This window comes from Leptonychotes weddellii, chromosome 8, assembly GCF_054177405.1.
Source record: "Leptonychotes weddellii isolate Sample4059 chromosome 8, ASM5417740v2, whole genome shotgun sequence".
NCBI lineage: Eukaryota > Metazoa > Chordata > Mammalia > Carnivora > Phocidae > Leptonychotes > Leptonychotes weddellii.
The window spans coordinates 124,214,365-124,232,771 of NC_138376.1; the positions used below are offsets into that span (position 1 = coordinate 124,214,365).

The 18,407-nt window shown below is 42.6% G+C and overlaps 1 protein-coding gene across 2 annotated transcripts in view; it reads right to left on the reverse strand.

Annotated features, from left to right (window-relative positions):
• PLG (plasminogen) overlaps positions 1-18,407 on the reverse strand; it is a 38,634-nt gene that overhangs the window by 6,950 nt on the left and 13,277 nt on the right. For both annotated transcript variants that reach the window (XM_006734280.3, XM_031029207.2), the window contains exons 7-14: positions 16,697-16,815; positions 15,370-15,532; positions 14,512-14,657; positions 11,214-11,379; positions 6,321-6,502; positions 4,559-4,707; positions 3,533-3,626; positions 1,261-1,381 (exon numbers count right to left, since the gene is read on the reverse strand). In XM_006734280.3, coding sequence (XP_006734343.1) covers positions 1,261-1,381; positions 3,533-3,626; positions 4,559-4,707; positions 6,321-6,502; positions 11,214-11,379; positions 14,512-14,657; positions 15,370-15,532; positions 16,697-16,815 — 1,140 coding nt within the window. The remainder of the gene's footprint in view (positions 1-1,260; positions 1,382-3,532; positions 3,627-4,558; positions 4,708-6,320; positions 6,503-11,213; positions 11,380-14,511; positions 14,658-15,369; positions 15,533-16,696; positions 16,816-18,407) is intronic.

An 18,407-nucleotide genomic window follows, 5' to 3' on the forward strand; every position in this document is an offset into this window, starting at 1 on the left:
AGTGGATTTTCCAGGTCTCATCCTCACCACACTTCAGATGGTGGGGGGAGGCTCAGGCACAGCCTGTCCACAGGAGAGCAAAGCCACGTGGCAGCAACAGGAAGCCCACGTCAACGGTTTGGACTTGTTGGCCTTGGACTCCAACAGAAGTGACCAGCCAAAGATCTTCCCCTTGAGGCCTCTCTTATTTCTTTATGACAAGATCTCTACAAGGCTCAACAAGTCATTCTTCAGGGAGCCAAATGTGACCCTAAACAGCTGTGATTCCTTGGAGTCTGCTCATTTTACCCTCTTGGTGTGAACCACTCCAAACAAAGCCCACCATAATGACAGCAGGCATGGAAATAATCGGTCAGGAGATGGAGCACAACACAGTTTGGGAAAGAAAGAATTTGAAATATGTGAAAGGTGAAGGTTTGTAGAGCAAGGAGTTCATAAATGAGAAGGCAAAGAAAGGAAAAGCCAACTCAACAAAAGAATGAAATATACTGAAGTCAAGTTTATCAATAGCATCTCACATGCATAGGGAAGGAAGGCAATTGAGAGCGAGAACTGAGTGTGCACGTGGGCCCTGGTGTGGAAATGAGGTGACGAAGCAACACGAAAAACAGATTAGCCTGTTTCACACGTGTGCTTTATATGAGACACCCGGGAAAACTGGACCTATTAGAAGCCCATGCCACTGAAACAATCACCCAAACTTTCTGGGTCCCATAGGATCAGAACCCATCACTCTTAAATTATGGTGATCCTGAACTATCATCCTACACAGAAGGCAAGGTGCTTGGGAATCGGTGAGCACCCTCTGATTAAATTCAATAATTCAAGAAAGTATAAAAAAAAAAAGAATCTTTATCGGTGAAAGACTCTAGATAATTTTGTCCATGCCTCCCTCAACATCCCACATTTCCAAAAATATCCCAATCCCTTTGTCCTACAAAGAGACAATCAACATCTATAAGACCCTCCGGGCATCTTCAATACTTTTCCAGCAATATTGGAACGTGGTGTAAATCGCTACATCTGCACATTTTGACAATAGCCGCCCAGATGAAGGAAAATATTCCAATTCGGGCCATTTTCAAAGTAGAGAACCTAGGAAAATAGAATTTTTAAAATTTTTGCAGTTTTCCTTCTTCCTAAGAAGATGATAAAGGCTGGTACAGATCCCCGAGTTGCGTGGATCGAGTGTGAACATAGAAAGGTTTTTTGGGGCTTACACAGAAGAATGGAACTAATTGTTTCTGGAAATACCATCACCTTGTTCTCAGACTGATTTGCCAGGGCCAGGAATGGGGGTTGGCCACACACCCGCCGACAACCCTTCCAGGACATTTCTTTGGTTCCACCTGGGGCTTCCCACAATCGAATGAACGGGACGCTGTGGTAAGAAGTGGAAACAAGAGTGACATTTCAAGAAGGGAAAGCAATTCTGTCACACAACTCAAGAGAAATCAGTGGGTCACGGCCAAAGCTCTTAAGTTTTGACCTTTCAAAGCCCAAACTAAATCACGAGATCATAAGCATCTTTGGGGATATTTTTTTCTAAGTTTCGGAAGTGACAGTAGACAACACAGAACCTTCTCCTTTCAGGAAAGTCTAAGGACTTCTGTATTATGGGGGGGGGGGCGGTTAAGTAGATTGGTAGAGTTGGGTGGTAGAGTGAGAGCTTTGCTGAGAGGACCTGACTGACACCAATTATTATTCTGACTTGATGTGGTAGATTCTAGGTTCCCATCTTCATCTTCATCATCATCCTCATCTTCTTTGTCATCATCATCACCCTCTGAACCACATAAAGTTTACTGAAAATCATAGTTGTCATCCCCGTTGCAAGGCACTGTGGGTAGTTTTTTTAATGTGAAGCTCTGTGTGTGCATTATGTACACGTGTGTGTGTGTGTGTGTGATCGTATGGAACAGAGCTAATTGTCCTGAACTTCTCTCAGCCAGCTTCTGGACAGGACTTCCAGGAGCTTCCCAAGACTAACCCAACACCCTGGGGATGACTGACACTCACTTGCCCATATGCTTTATCTACCTCCTACCTTTCCACCTAGACAATAGGGGTTGTGCCCCATCTTTGGTACCACCCACTAATGCCCAAACAGCTCCAGCCTCTAGAAGGCTAGAGCATCTGTTGATGGCCAAGGGCTGCACCTGGGAAGTTACTGTACTTCTCCTCCCTGGGAATCGAGGAGCATTATCCCAGCTGTGGTGCCCATGGCAGGAATGTCAGGCTGATAGGACAACTTAAAGGCAATCCTGTCAAGTAGGCAGCCTGTCCAACATGGAGAACCTGGCCCATAGGCAGCCTGTCCAACATGAAGAACATGGCCCATAGGCAGCCTGTCCAACATGGAGAACCTGGCCCAGACGAGGCAGCAAGGTGCTCCAGAAGGGGCAGAGCTGAGGATCGGGAGTGACCAGCTGAAGGGAAGGCAAAGATCTTCCCCTTGAGGCCTTTCAGATGAAGGGGCCACCAAGAGAGTGTCTACAGAACAGAGAAAACAGCCACGCAAGAAAGATTCAGCTGTAAACTCACCCTAAATCCAGACAAGGAGCCCAAGTGGAACCTTGCCCATCACCCTGGCCTCTCCTTCCTCCCTGCTGCTTTACCCAGGGGTGGCTCATGCGCAAACCCCAGCAAAGTGGCTCCCGTGCTCTACCCCATACCCCAAACTCCTCCCCAACCACCTCTGCATGCTTGTCTTCGCTGCCTTGGCAGCTGGAGCTTCTCCCCCTCCAGCTCTAGCCCCTGTACGTGGCAGATGCAAGCACCTGCAATCAAGCCATGCAAAGGCGAAGGCCAGCCTGGTTTTCTGGAACCAAGACAAATTCTGTTTGCAAAGACAGGTCAGCAGAAAGTAATACAGGGTCCAAATCGAAGCGGCTCACGTTGTTCTCCAGACCTACCCATGGATTTGTTATTCCAAACTTTTCCCCTTTCCCTGATCCAAGCTTCTTGCTCCCTAGAAAATCTCACGGAAATGAGGGAAGAACCCAGACACGTTTTTCTCTAAATTATGTGGCTAAGGTATGGGTAATGAATAGTAATCTTAGGATAAAGGAGATTTGGGGCTTAGTAAAAATCTACGTTCCTTCTCATTGAATTCTCAGGATGACAATTTATAGCTTTACAGTGTACATTATATGCTTAGCTGTTTCATGGTGCTTGTATATTTTTTTCACTTCTCAGCCACTGAAAGGGACAGCTTCCTATCTGGGGACTGAATTTAAAATTTTTCAGGCATCCCAAGCGGGAGAGTTCGGTGAGAGCATTCTGAGGCTGATGGGATCACCTGTTTGCTCTTTTGGAGGATTGTGTATTTACTTTATTTAAGGTGTCAGGGAAGGGGGACTCCCTAACAAATAGGGCCACCAGAAGGACAGATTCAAGAGGCCCATGCTGAAGAGAGGGCAGCCCACTTGAAGTGCTCAGCTTCAAGCCCTCCTTTTGCAAATCCGTATCTGGGAGGTGGCACTGCATTTATCTGAGAAGCTATCTCCTTACAAAAAGGAAAGCAACTTACTACACTGAGGGATATCACAGTAGTCAAAAAGTTTGCTTGGATTCGTCGTGTAGCACCAAGGACCGTTGACATCACCATCAGGATTACGGCAGTACTAAAAAAAAAAAAAAAAAAAAGGACAGGTGTGTTGGGGACCAGGCAGAGTGGGACAGAGAAGGGCAGAGAAGGTGTTCTGACACACGTCACTGCTTGTCCTTGGAAGATGGAAGGCAGTGCTCCTAGTTCTTTGTGGCAGGGGGCAAAGTTATTCCTTTGGCACATCCTAAGGTGTTATAAAGTTTTGACTCAGCTTCTTCAAAGAAGCTGTGAGCGACTCCCCTGGAAGGAGGGGACCTGAGGAGTCCTGAGGTAGAGACGCCATAAAGGGGCCTCCCCTCCAGCAGCCTGTGTCAGGGACCTCTGAGAGAGCGAGCTAGAGAGGACCATGGGACTTGGCTGACTCATCTCGTCCCTGGTTCACGTCAGCAATCCACTACCCGATGATACCTGTTTGCTCTTGGTTCAGAAATTGTTCCCAAGAACTGTGCGCGTTGCATGGGTCAAGCCGTAGGAAGGCAATGTCTTCCTTTTCCTTCCCTATACGTACCTCCAAAGTAAACCATCCCACAGTCTGTGAGACTAGAGGAAACCCTACTGCGTGGAGTCCTCATGGCCTAACCACATTTTTTTTTTTTCTGGACAGATTTGACTAAAAGGTCATGAAGTTCATCCTTGACCACCAGAACGTAGAAGACAAACACTAGAAACTAGAAACAGCACACAGTACTAAAAGCAAGCAGGAAACATCCCAAACGCAAACGAAATGAGGAGCCCGAGGACAGTGGTCACAGGCACGGAGGTCTGCTTGGACACCGGAGTCGCCATGCATGTGCTAGTTACATGGAGGCTTGTTCCCGAGATCTCTCACAATCCCCTCTGCCACCACCAAGGACCAGTCCGGGCTGACTTGCCGTAACACAGGGTCAATTCTGTTTGCAAAGATTGGTCAGCAAAAGGCAAAATAGAGTTCAAATCAAAGTGGCTTACGTTTTTTTCCAGACCTGCCCGTGGATTTGTCTGTGGAGTGAAAATACTGTGTCTGTGCGGCTCCTGGGCAGTCCATTCCTGGCATGGGACGCCCAAAACAGTGGTTGCCTTCTTGCCCCGGTACCCTTTGCCATTCCCAAACATGCAGTCTGTAAGAGGAAGAAGAAATGGGTGGTTACGTGTCCCTGCACAGACCCAGGACGCTAGGGAATATAGGCAGCCCCGCTAGGACTCTCCAATATGACAGTTTCTGTGGTCACATCCTTAGAGCACTGGAATGTTGACAATTACAGCAAACACTGCCTATTTTAACAAGTTACTGGAAACGCTGTTGCCTGGGAAATAATCACAAGCCAAGATGTTAGCATGGAAATTTTGGCCAGGACACGAAGATAGTCAATTCTATAACAAGCTGAGTGGTAAGACAGAGCCCCTGGAGGATTCGCATCAAACAGATGCAACTGTGAACTGTCAGAAGACCCTCGAACACCTCATTCTCAACCAGGATGGGGGAAGAAAAGAATGTAAATTGAACAGGATTTTTATAAAAGATACTATTTTGTCTGGAGCTGTGCTGTGAGTTCCCACCCTTTGGGGCGAAGAGGTTCATAAAGAGACGACTTGGGCCCCTTCTCCAAGCTCATCTCTTGCCCCAGCCTAGGGACAGGGGGCTTCCACAAGACCCCTCAGAGAACGTGGTGAGTGTCCCATAGGGGGACCCAGGGCAGCAGTGCTCTGACGGCCATTTGGAAAATCCAAAATGCAAAAGCTGGGCCACCTAGCGTCTCTGCCAAGGAAGGGGGCTGTGCTGGGCAGGCTGCAACCCCAAAGTTTGCCAGGACTGGGGTAGGGGAGTTACCCATGCACCAAACGTGAGGCAGGCACAGGGGGGACCCACGGCAGGTCGTCTCAAGTCTTATCTAGGAGGGAGACCCAGATGGGCACAGAGCCCACAGTCTCCCCAAGAAAGAGGAAAGAGAGATGTGCTCAGCCTGTTCAAGGGAAGAGTAGGTGAGGTTCTCCAGCTTTGCGGGGGAGCCAAGCCCACCTCAGGATGGAGAGGGCTCTCAACTTGAAACCAAGTTCTTGTTTAAATCATTACCTTCTGGAGGATCTTGAATTACCTGAAAGTGGCCAGACAAGTCATGGACCCTGAGTTCTCATGCCAGGGCTGGGGTTGCAGGGTGGGGCAAGGGGCAGGAGACAAGCCCAGAAGCAGGTGCTAAGCACTCAAAGCTGCACTCCGATGGCCAGGGAAGCACAGAAGGGTCTTGCCTCCCACCTCAGATGACAACCACATCCCTGCGCTGAGCCCCGGTGACCCTGCAAGCCTCGCATCCACCCTTCCAGGTTTGTGTTGGAGAGCCTCACTTGATTGTCCTGCTAGCACTCCTAATTCAGGCTATTCAAAACCAAATCCATCATTTCTATTTCTCCATGGAGGGAGCAAGGATTTGGTGTCCTAGCAGATCCCATCCTGGCCAGCGCTGCCAACATCAACCCCTCGATCCACTCAGGCTCAAATTTTATCCATCGCTCAGAACCAACTAGTTTTCAAGTCCTAAAACCACAGGCCACCCATGTGACACCAGCAACAGCAGCTCTGGCTGCCGCAAGGGCTCCCCGAGGCTTGCCTCCACATGGCGGACCCTCGGCCAGCGCTCAGTGCCTGCAGCAATAACGCGCTCTGCCTCTGTAAGGTGGTCCACCCCTGATCATCCTGACGCCCGCGTACGTAGAAGTCTGGCCACGGACGTCCCACCTGGTTCGGAAGTGTCCTCTCCACTCGGAACTTGGGGCACAGTCGGGGAGTTGGTCCCACTCTCTTCGGTGGCTAAGCATTTCTCCAAGTTACAGAACTCCCAGCGGACAGACGGGTCAGTGGTGTAACACCAAGGACTCTTGTCACCGTCTGGATTTCTGCAGTAGTTCATGGTCAAGCCACTGTAAATTCCACAACACAGGTCGTGAGAGGTGGAGAATCTTCCGGGGCGCTTCTGCACCCTCCACTTTTTGTTGTAACAGAGTGTTAATAAGTGACTCTGAAATATTTCCATTAAAGACACCACAGGTACCAACTATTATTATAATGTGACAAGCACAGATGGCTCTCAGCTTCTAAACAACTGGGTACATTCAAAACATAGATTCTGATATTATTTAAAAAATCAAAAGTAATATGGGCTCCATATAAAAACTGAGATGATATAAAAATGTGTAACTAAAAGTACCCGAATGTCTCCCTTTTCCTGGGAATGGGACATACATTCCCCAGGGATAGCTAATATTGAATTTAAAGTGCACGTTTTAGATTTTTTTTCCTATGCACGTACAACTCTCTCTCTCTCTCTCTGTAAGAATACATAGAGCTGTGTAAGTTAGAACTCAAATTTATTTCCCTGAGGAGGAGTGACATTGTGAGGACACTCTCAGGCCAGTCCCCTCCATCCACTGACCCACAATGTTGCTAAAATGTCATGCACTTAGCATGAAAATACTGTAAGTATCCCATCAGGTAGATCAAGTGGGTTTGGGCTCTGAAAGACTTACGGAAGCTTGCCTGGAAAACTAGCTCCCAGGCAGGATGTGTTTCTAAAGGATGCCTTCTGGGGAAATGCGGGGGCAGGGGAGAGAGGTCACGGGGACCCCAGCCTTCCCTCATACCACACCCGCTGCAACCATGTAGGATGGAGGGATGCAGATGACACTAGAGAAAGAGTGACAGGAGATGTGTGGGTGCACGAAGGGGGCTGAGGGCTTATGGGAGAGTTAGAAACAATTGGGAAAGAGGCACAGCAGGTGAGGAGCCTGGGGACACTGAGCAATTCGGTCCCCAGGCCTCCCCTAAAAGCTGCCCAGTCTTTCGGACTTCTCAGCCTTGCATTCCTCTTTATAGTTTAGACCCGTGACCTGTGGCTGTCTGAGAAAATCTGAAACATACTATGTATTATGGGAATCCAGCACTATGTCTGCAGATACCGCAGGCAGGGGGCTGTCTCAGAGCCTGGCCCACAACTCGAGAAAAGCCCTTCAGCGGGTCTCCAAGCAACTGGATGTGTCAAAAGGTCTATCTTTTGAAATCAGAGAGGGAGACAAACTTAATCATAGGGAACAAACTGAGGGTTGCCGGAGGCGAGGTGGGTTGGGGGGTGGGGTAACTGGATGATGGACAGTAAGGAGGGCACGTGATGGAAAGAGCACTTGGTGTTATATAAGACTGACGAATCACTGACCTCTACCTCTGAAACCAGTAATACATTACATGTTAATTAATTGAACTTAAATTAAGAAATTAAAAAAAAAATAAACATGTAAAAAGTTTAAAAAAAAAAAAGAAAGAAATGAAGTCCTGCTTTTTTTTTTTAGAATTGAGCTCTCCTTGACATAGTGTGAAATGCATGATCTTAAAGGTAGTTTGAGGAGTTTTGATTACTACATATATCTGTATAACCCACACCCCTATCCTGATACAGGACATTTCCATCCCCCGCCCAGAAAGCTCCCCAGGGTCACCACTCAATCTCTGCTGCCCCCGTGGGGGCAAATACTATTGATTTTTCTCACCAGAAACTAGATTTCCTCTTCTAGAACATCGTATAAATGGACTCAGTGTATACTCTTCTGGGCCTGGCTTCTTTCCTTCGTGTGACTTTTGAGCTTCATCTGTGCTATTTGAGAGTGTCTGTAGCTTGTTCCCTTTTATCGCTGAATAGTATTCCATTGTATGACTATACCCCCAATGACTGCTTTCTCTATTTGTGTATCTTTCTGCCGGTACCAATGTGGTCTTGAACACTGTACTTTTATAGTAAGTCTTTAAATCAGGGTGGGTAAGTCCTCCAACTTGGGTATTCTTCTATAGATGGTTTAGATTTGTATAGATTGTTTGGTGATTCTAGGTCCTTTGCATATAGATTTTGTCTCTTTTTCCAAACAAAGGGGGGAAAAAGCTGCAGGAATTTTGCTTGAATGTAGGTTGAATCCAAAATCCAATTTGGTAAGAATTAATATTGACTCTTAAATCCATGAACAGTATATCTTTATTTAGATCTTTTAAATTTCTCTCAACAACATTTTGTAGTATGTAGCATATAGTTCTTGTACACACTTTGTTAAATTTATCATTAAATATTTTGGTTTTGATACCATTGTCAGTGATATTGTTTTAAAGTTTTTTCTTTTCCAACTGGTTATTTCTGGTATATAGAAATACAATAGATTTTTGTGTATTGACATTGTATATACTTTTGTATCTTTTGATTTTGCAAAATTCACTTATTTGTCCTTAGGATTCTGTATCTACTAATCTAGTTTTCTGTGAATAAAGACAGATGTACTGATTCCTTTCTAAACTTTAGGCTCTTTATTTCTTTTTCTTGTTCCCAATCTTATAGAGAAAGCATTAATCTTTCCTCATTAATATATTAGCTGGAAGATTTTTGTAGATGTCCTTGAGCAAACTGAGGAGGTTCCCTTCTATTCTTAGTTTGCTAAGACTTTTTGAAATCATGGATGAGTGTTAAATTTTGTCTAAAGTTTTTCTATATCTATTGTTATAATCATATGATTTATCACTTTTATTCTGTTAACATGGTGTATTATGTTGATTGTTGGTAAATGTTAAACCAACCCTGCATTCAATTTATTAATTTTTGTTAAGTCTTTTTGTCTATGTTCACAACAGAAAATGTTCTGTAGTTTCTTGCAATATTCTTGTTTACTTTTTGTATCTCAGTTTTTTGGGCCTCACAAACTGAGTTGAGAAGTGTTCCTTCCTCCTCTATTTTCTGTAAGAGATTATAAAGGATCAGTATTATTTCTCCTTAAATATTCGATAAAATTTGATAAAATTTTAAAATTCTACTTATGGTTCATTGAACTTCTTGAAACTATAAGTTTATAATCTTCTTCATCTTTGGAAAAATTTCAGCCATCATTGCTTCAAGTATTTTTTTGTTTCAATATCTTTTTCCTCTCCTGGGACTTGATTTAAACATATGTTAGACCTCTTGATATTTTTCTAGAGATCCTTGAGGTTCTGTTTATTCTCTTTCAGTCTTTGTTTTGACATTGTGCTGCAGGTTTTATAGCTTATGCTGCATTATTTTCAAGTTAACCTTTTCTTCTTTCATGTCTAACCTGATGGTAAGGCCATACGATGAATTTTTCATTTAAGATATATATTTTTAAGTCTTGTCTTTTCCATTTGGCTCTTCTATAGCTTTCTTTTCTCTTTAGAACATCCAATTTTTCTCTTATATATTCATATTTTCCTTTAAATCCTTGAACATAATTATAATATTTTTTAAAATTTCTGTCTGCTAAATCCATCATTTCTATCATTTCTGGGTCGCTTGTTTTGACTGGTTTTTCCCCTGGCTCTGGATCACGTTTAATGATTTTTGGATGTCTGGTAATTTTTAAATTTGTGCCAAACATTGTAGATGCCACATGACTGAGTGACTGGATTTTGTTGTTTTTCTCTAAGGACAGTTGAGTTTATGTGTGGCAAACAGTTAATTTACTTACAGATTATTCTGATCCTTTTAGGATTGCTTTTAAGCTTTGCTGGGGTGTTTCTAGAATTGCCCTTATTTTAAGAATACATTAATTCTACTCCTAAAGTGTGACTTTTCTAGAATTGCTACTGAATGCTTATGGTGTCCCATGAGGTCTCTCTGTCAGAATCTCAAATCTCTGAACACAGAATCTCTCAATGTTGTGTGGGTTCTGTAATCCCCGTTTATCTCATCACTCTCAGTTGTTCTTTCCTCAGTAGTTGTTCTTTGTCCTGTGAACTTTGTGGAATCTCTCCCTGTGCATGTGCACTTTTATATTCAGCCAAAGATTTAAGGAGAGCTGTGCCTATTCTTTGAGCTCCTTCTCTGCACAGATCCTTTCTTATTATTACCCAGCCTACAAAACCCCAGCTGTCTTGGTAAGCCCAATTACTAATTTACTACTAATAATTTATTTCCCCTTTTAAAAGTTCTCAGTCCTCTGATACCTGTTGTCCATCATGTGAAAAAAGTTTTATCCCCTACATTTTATAAATGTTTATGGCAGAAATGCTGGTCTTTGTCCATCTACCAGTCCATTTTGCCTATCGGCATCTGTATACTTCCTGCTTTTGCTCTTCAAGTCCTGGCAACTCCTACCACTGCTGACCACTCATGCTCAAGATCCAGGTGTCAGTACAACTTAAGTGATATATATTAGATGATATATGAAAATACATATATTCAAGTATATAGATATCTGTGATACAATGACAAACACAAACTTCACTTCAGAGGTTGCAGTTTGGAATGATAAAATTCCATAGTTGAAAGATTGCATTGATCTTTACCAGGTGCTGTGGAATGGTACTGTTTCTAAGTTTCTGGTCATTTGTTCTCCTGAGCTTTCCACTAGCATGAACTCAACACCTCTATACATCTCCCCTTTCTCTCACAAAAGTGCTCAGGAAAGATAGCCAGTCTCTAACTTCTCTTTTTTCAGAGCTTTTGTTCAAAAGCAAAGCACCTAAGACATTTTGCCTCACATTCTGGAGCCAAGAGAAATTTGGTTCTAAGAAGTTAGTTTATAGCATGGACCTTCTAACAGAAATATAAGTTGGTTATTGTTCCTCTCATGGTTAAAAGCAAAGACATACGCTTTTGGGAAGTGTTCTGGGGTCTTCTCATGTCTGTGTGGTGTCATAGACGACCAAGACTGGCATTTCTTTCCTGTGATAGTAGTGGATGACATGCCTCGATAACTCTGTCCATTGCCCTGGTAGCACTCCTGGACCACAGGAGTTTGTTCAGGTGGTACTAAAGCTGAAATAGAAGATAATCAACTAAGTAACGACTAGAACAGAGATATGTGAAGCAATTGAAGACACAAACAGAACAGTAGTCTCTGGGAATTAACTCTGCTTTCTTTTCATATTGGCCAGGAAAGGGACTTGCCAAGAAAACAATAGATCAATCACACTGTAGAACTTTAGTGACCTAACTTTTCTTGTAAATATTTAATTTAAAACTCAGGGAAAAACACATGGGTCAGAGTGTTTATAATTGGAAATTGCACTCACGTGCAAGTTCCTGTTTATGGATGTCTACGGGTGTTCATGAGAACAACTGGGTAGGAGCTCAGAGGTACAGTCAGTGGTGCAGGCTGCAGAAATGAGATCCTTGTGTGTCTCCCCAGACATTTTCTTTATACAAAGCCAAACCCTTAAGCTGTTGGGTGATGGGGCAGGAAACAGTTCTGCATTCAAGAGTGCAGGCAAAATATCCTTTGCTTCTCAGAGAAGGGTAGAGGCAAAAATCTATTCCCCTAGAGGAGGGACCGGGAATTCTTTTGTGCCAGGATCCTTCACTGACACAGAGCAGAAGTCTGCTACTCTTCTACTTAAGAACCACCACGGATACAAGTTAGAATTTAGTTCCATGGAAAGAAGGGGGAAGAACATTAAGATAACACTACCTTCAAAGCTCAGGTGCATAGAGCCCATCTAAGACGGGGGTGGGGGGAGATCAGGAAGGTAGAGAATGCCTACCTCCATCAAAAGCTTAGCATTGAGAAACAAGAAACAGCAGTCTGTCATGAAAGTCTGGTTTAGAGCAAGACTCCTTTGTGGTGCAAGCATGCAGTGACTGCTAAAAATTGAGAATGAATTAAGAATCCTAAGAAAACTCTTGAGCACCCCCAAACAGTATGCTAAGGAATGTGAAGGAGTGTGAAGGGGATATGAGGAATGTGAGGCCTGCTTAAAGTAAAAGCAGCAACAATAACCCAAAGGCAGTTCATCCACTGACTAGATTGACTTAATTACCCACACAGCATGCTTACAAAAGAGGGCATCCATTTCAAAGTGGAAGGAACTGCAATCTCTACTATTCTGCCACACATTATATCCAGCAATTGATGAAAAATCACAAGACATACCAAAAAAAGAAAGAGAAATCAACAGAGCCAGACCCAGAGATGACTAGAGCAGACTATTAGAGACCGTGAGGTAGCTATGAATAATATGCTGAAGCATTTTATACCAGAGGTGAATGATATACATGGATAGGTGAAGAATTTCAGCAGAGATGGAAACTATTAAAAAAAAAAAAAAGGAAAAAAAGCAAATGCTAGAAATAAAAACCATATTAGAGATGAAGAATTCCTTTGATGGGCTGATCAGCAGACTAGACACAACTGAAAAGAGAATCAGTGAACTTGAAAATAAGTTAGTAGAAATTATCTAAACTGACACTCAAAGAGAGAAAAAAAGTGGGGGGAAAGGCAGAACAAACATACAAGAGGTATGAGATAATATGAAAGGGTAATTGGAGTCTAAAAAAAGGAAAACAGAAAAAGAGAGAAAGAGCAGGAAAAAATATTTGCATAATAATGGCTGAGAACTTTATAAAAGTAATGAAAATCAACAATCCACAAATTCAAGAAGCTCAGAGAACCTCAAGCAAGATAAACACAAAAAATAAATAAATAAACAATACATGAGGACACATCACAATCAAACTGCTGAAAACCAAAGATGAGAGAAAGTCTTAAAGGCAGTCAGAGAAGAAAAAAGTATGAAATACATAGGAACAAAGATAAGATTTCTGGTCAGAAGTTATTCAGAACAGAATATAATGGAGTAACATGTTTAAAGTGGTAAAAGGAAAAAAACTTCAGCCCAGAATTCTACCCCCAACAAAATTATTTTTTTAAACTGAAGGCAAAATAAAGACTTTTTCAGACATACAAGTCTGAAATGAGCAGCAGATCTGTACTACAAAAAATGTTAAAGGTTAAGGAATACGATACCAGATAGAAATTTGAATCTCCAAAAGAAAGTGAAGAGCACCAGAAATGGTATACATGGATAGATGATAGATAGATAGATAGATAGATAGATAGATAGATAGATAGATAGAGATAGAGAGATATTTTTAATTTACAATCGCTTTGAAATGTGACTATTCAGGCAAAAATAATACCAATATATTGTGAGATTTATAACATAGTAGAAATAAGCTCTTTGAGAACAGTGGCAAAACACTTTGGAAGGAGGAAATAGAAATACAATGTCTTAAGTTTCTTACATTTTACATCAAATAAAGTAGTATCATTTGAAGGTAGAATGTGGTAAGTTAAATATATATATTCTAAATATTAGAAAAAAATACTAAAAACACCAAAAATGGTTTAACTAATAAGGAAATAGTGGTGATAGAAGAGAATCAAAAAATATTGAATGAACAAACAAAGGGAGAAAAAGATTTCAAAAGGAACAAAGTTCAAACAGGACAAGTCGAAACAACTTTTAAATCCAACCATGTTAACAATGATATTAAATGTATATGTTAAACATCTCAATTAAAAGGCTGACCAAAAAAAAGATCTCCTACAAACACAAGTGAACATAGAGTTGCAAGGGCTGTATTCCTATCAGTAAAAGTAGACCAGAGCAGGAAGTATTCCAAACACATTACCTAATGATAAAGTCGTCATTTCTTCAAGAAGCCATGACAATCCTAAATGTCTCTATGCCTAACAGAGAGTTCAAGAATAGATAAAGCAAAGACCAAAAAGATATGGACAAATCAACAGCTAAAGTTGGAGATGTCACTGTTCAGCTCTCAGTAATCAGTGGAACAGAGACAAAAAAAATAAAATAAAAAGAGTAAGGATTCAGAAGAGCTCAACAATACTAACCCACTTGTCCTACTTGGCCTTTATAGGACACTCTACCCAACACCAGCAGGGCTACACTCTTCCAATATTCTGAACCATGTTCTGAACCTTAAAACAAGCCTCAACAAATTAACAGAATTGAAATCACAGAGCACGTCCTCTGACCAGAACAGAATTAAACTATAAGCAAAGCTACTGTGTATTGTGATTCCACCTGAGTGGAAAAGCACAGAGCACACTGGGGCCCTTGGTCGGCTCTCACTGCCCGTCCTTACCAGGGGCGTCCAAAGCTTCCGAGGTTAATGGAGAGGACTCGCAGGACGGAATATTGCAGTGTTCCCACCTCACCTCACTGTTGGTCGTATAGCACCATGGAGCTGACTCTCCATCAGGGTTGCGACAGTAGTTTTCATCCAAATCTCTGAAAAAGATGCGCTAGTGAGTTTGGTTTTCCAAAAAGGCTAAATGAATAATGGTGTACGCATGCTTATTAATGGTAACATTGGGGATGTACCCAGCTAATTCTCCAGATTTAAACAAACCAAATGACAGGTAGAAACCGAAGCAGAGCTGGATTCCACAGGGTCCACAGAATTATGGCACTGATGCTGTTCCCTGGTAAATGGTGGGAATATATGTCTTGACTGCAGATAGTCAAACAAAATCGGTCTTTTGCTGTGTGCTAGGCGCTACGGTCAATGCTGGAAACACAATGGGTATTTTCCACACAGTTCCTGCCCCAAGAAGGACACATCAGAGCCGTGGGATTTAAGTGTTACAGCCATAGAGTTTAAGTGTTCTCAAACCTCACTGTCCATTTAGTGGAGGGCTTCTCAGAACATATTACTGGGGCCCACTCCCGAGTTTCTGATTTAGTAGATCTGGACAGGGCCCAAGAATTTGCATTTCTAACAAATTCTGCTGATGCCAATGCTGCTGGTCTGGGGAACCACTTTGAGAACAATTGTTAGAGGAAAATCAGTGCAAAATTTCACTTCCCTTGCTGATGGCTTGGCCAGTTTTCATTGTAGAATATTTTAGCGTAGGTTCCTCCAGGAACAAAACCAAGACCACGTCAGTGGGATTTCACATTCCTCTCAGCAGACAGGGATTGGGACCAGAGGCAGACTTACTTGCAAGGGAAGTTTTCCGGGGTCCTGTTGTGCTTGTGAGGGGTCTGTTCGCTCCAGCGTTGACAAGTATGTCCAGAAACAGTGACGGACACCTTCCCCCGGTAGTTCTCCCCTTTGCCCTTCAGACACTGATACGTTGGGCCAGAAGGGGGTGGTGGTGTTGCTTGAATGGGGGTAATACATTACAATGAATATTTTTACAATTAAGAGTGCACAGACAGATGTTATAGGGGAATGGATGCAGGGAACATCTTCTGCTCATCCTCTCTTAGAACCTGGCACTTGAAAATTGTCTACCATTTTCAAAAGAAGTTGACTTGGTAGAATCTATGTTTATGAGATCATCTTATGAGGAACTCCTCCCAAGATAAGACCTTGGGAGCAGATGCTTCTTTCTATTTTTTTCTCTGTTCAGTTCATCATACATGGTCAGGATCACATATACCAATGATATGACTCCCTTTGTGATGAGTCAGTGATTCTCTGAGGAAACCTAACTGGGTGCCACCCAGCATTCCATAAAGCCAAACAACAGAGTCCACTGAAAAAAGGCAAAAATTATCTCCAAGGAAAAGCGTAGGCATACAGAAATCAAGAAATTCTTGAGAGAAAAAAAAGATGACAGAAAGAAAATTTGATATTCATAAAGGATAGTACCAGATAACCTTCAGAGTCCCAAAAGATGATTGTCAGATCAAAGAACAGGAAGCCACCATCAGGGTCTCCTGCATCTTTTTTACCTTTTGATGTCTGCTCTCATCTAAATGTTTAGTCCTTTGCTACAAATTCTCACAGAAGGAAAATATAAAATTGTTCCTTCTGAGTCATTCCTTCCAAGTCTCCCCTTAACGCTATTCTCCTGCTGCTTTCTCACAAGTTTGGCTCACTGAAAAACTGCACATCCAGAGAAATCTCTTTGTTTATAAAGCATCAGTTACAAGGAACTCTGATACTGAAGTCCACGTACCAGAAAACATGGGTATGTTGCCCTTTAGCGCTAGAGAAAAGTAGGATTTAAGAGATACTTCCCCCAAACCTACATTCAACTGTACTCCGAAGAGGTAGGAAAAGCAGCAACAAAAACATAGTCAGTAGAAGCTCTGATCAATTACCTAGAGTAAACAATAAATTGTTTTAGAAGAGAAATTACATCCCTCAGGACTTGGAGGGCATGTTTTAGGCACAGCACTCAAGCACTGATACGAAGTTTTTATTTGTTTGTTTTTTGGGTTTTTGTTGTTGTTTGTTTGTCTGTCTGTTTGTTTGTTTTTATTCCAAGGGCAGAACAGGCGAGGATCCCCGAGCCCTGGGCGTGCACTGTACTTACTGCAGCGCGGGATGTCACAGAATTCCCAGCGTTTGTTAAGATCCATGGTGAAACACCACGGGCGGGGCTCTCCATCAGGGTTGCGGCAATAATTCATCTTCAAGTTCTTGTTTGGAAATCTGAACGGGCAAGAAAGATTTTAATAGCACCGAACATTTACATTTACGGCAGAGAATCTCTTCAAATGAGCAATTATTGAGCACCTGCCGTGTGGGAGGCACAGTCAGGCATCCAAGGAAATGACTGGATGCAGGCTGTCCTCAAAGAGATAACAGTCTCATTAGAAAGATTAGCTCAATAGTCTGAGGGCTGTTTAACAGTTTACATGTGCAAAAAATCACAGAACTTTATCATTTTGGCCATCCGGAAAATTAGTGGAAGCAAATTCCAGTTACTTAGCAGCAAATGATAGCATTTTTACAACACAAAGTACCCACTGACCAGGGATTGTCATCTAATACACAGTACGGTCAAGAAGTTGGCATCCTCATAACTTAAAAGAATGGCCCTTCTTGTCTGCCAGGTTCCGGCCCTGCTAGCCTTCAAGCTTAGAAAAACTGGGAGGGATAATTTTTTTAAATTTTTTTAAATTTAAATTCAGTTAATTAATATAGTGTATTATTAGTTTCAGAGGTAGAGTTCAGGGATTCATTAGTCTTATATAATACCCAGGGCTCATTAATTCTAAACTGGGAGGCACAATTATGCACCTGTGAGCACCTGGCCAAATAGTGCAGCGGGGAGCTCAGCAGGGAGCTCAGCAGGGACCCAGTGACTAAGAGTGTGACATGCGCGGCAGGCCTGTGGCTTTCTCTGATACTCAGTCGGGATGGAGAGAGCAACCAGCAGTGGCTTGAGCAAACCTCTTCTAGTCTCTGGAAAGTGAATCTACCCAGTCTGGGCCTTGAGGTCCTTACTATGCTTCTTCTTTGAAGGGAAATGGCAAAGCTGTGTTGTAAGCTAGCTATATAGTATGGGAGGTACAGAAATTCAGCGGAGCTGTTTTCCACAGTGAAATCTGTGGCTTGGTCCCATTTCTTACAAGTTTTATAAGCCCCATTATGGTTCTGTAGTTGTCGTAGAATCGAGAGACAGAAGAGAAGCAGCTGCAGAGAGGGAGGCATTTTCCAGTACAATTAATGTGCCCCATAAGACCTACTCTAGGAATCATCCTTGCTTTCTAGATCATGGATTCTGATTCCTACTATAATTCATGGTCCCCTTTGAAGCTCTGGTGGAAGTTAGGAATCCTCACCCCAGAAGAAGGCACTGATACAAATATCCGTAAAACGTTGGGGGATTCACAAAATCCTTAAAGCCCATCTGTAGATCACACATTAGAAAGCCTTGAATCTCATCAGTGTAAAGGAAAAAGAAAGGAATAAAGAGAAGAGGGAAATATTCAGAAAATAGAGAAGTGAGATGTATCCTTATTTCTCAAAATTTAATGTGCACACGGATCAGCCAGGAATCTGGTTATAATGCAAATTCAGATTTGGAGGCTCAGAGAATCTGCATTTCTAACAAACTCTCAGATGGTATCCCTCCTCCATGGGCCACGTTTTGAGGAGCCAGAATGTATACCTCACTTGCAGTCATGTGGGAAGATACAAATTTTGAAATTCAAAACTTCAGATGCCTTCGCTTCCTGAGGAATTCGAAAATATCTAAATCACATGAAACACCCCGTAGAGCCGCAGAGTTGTAAACA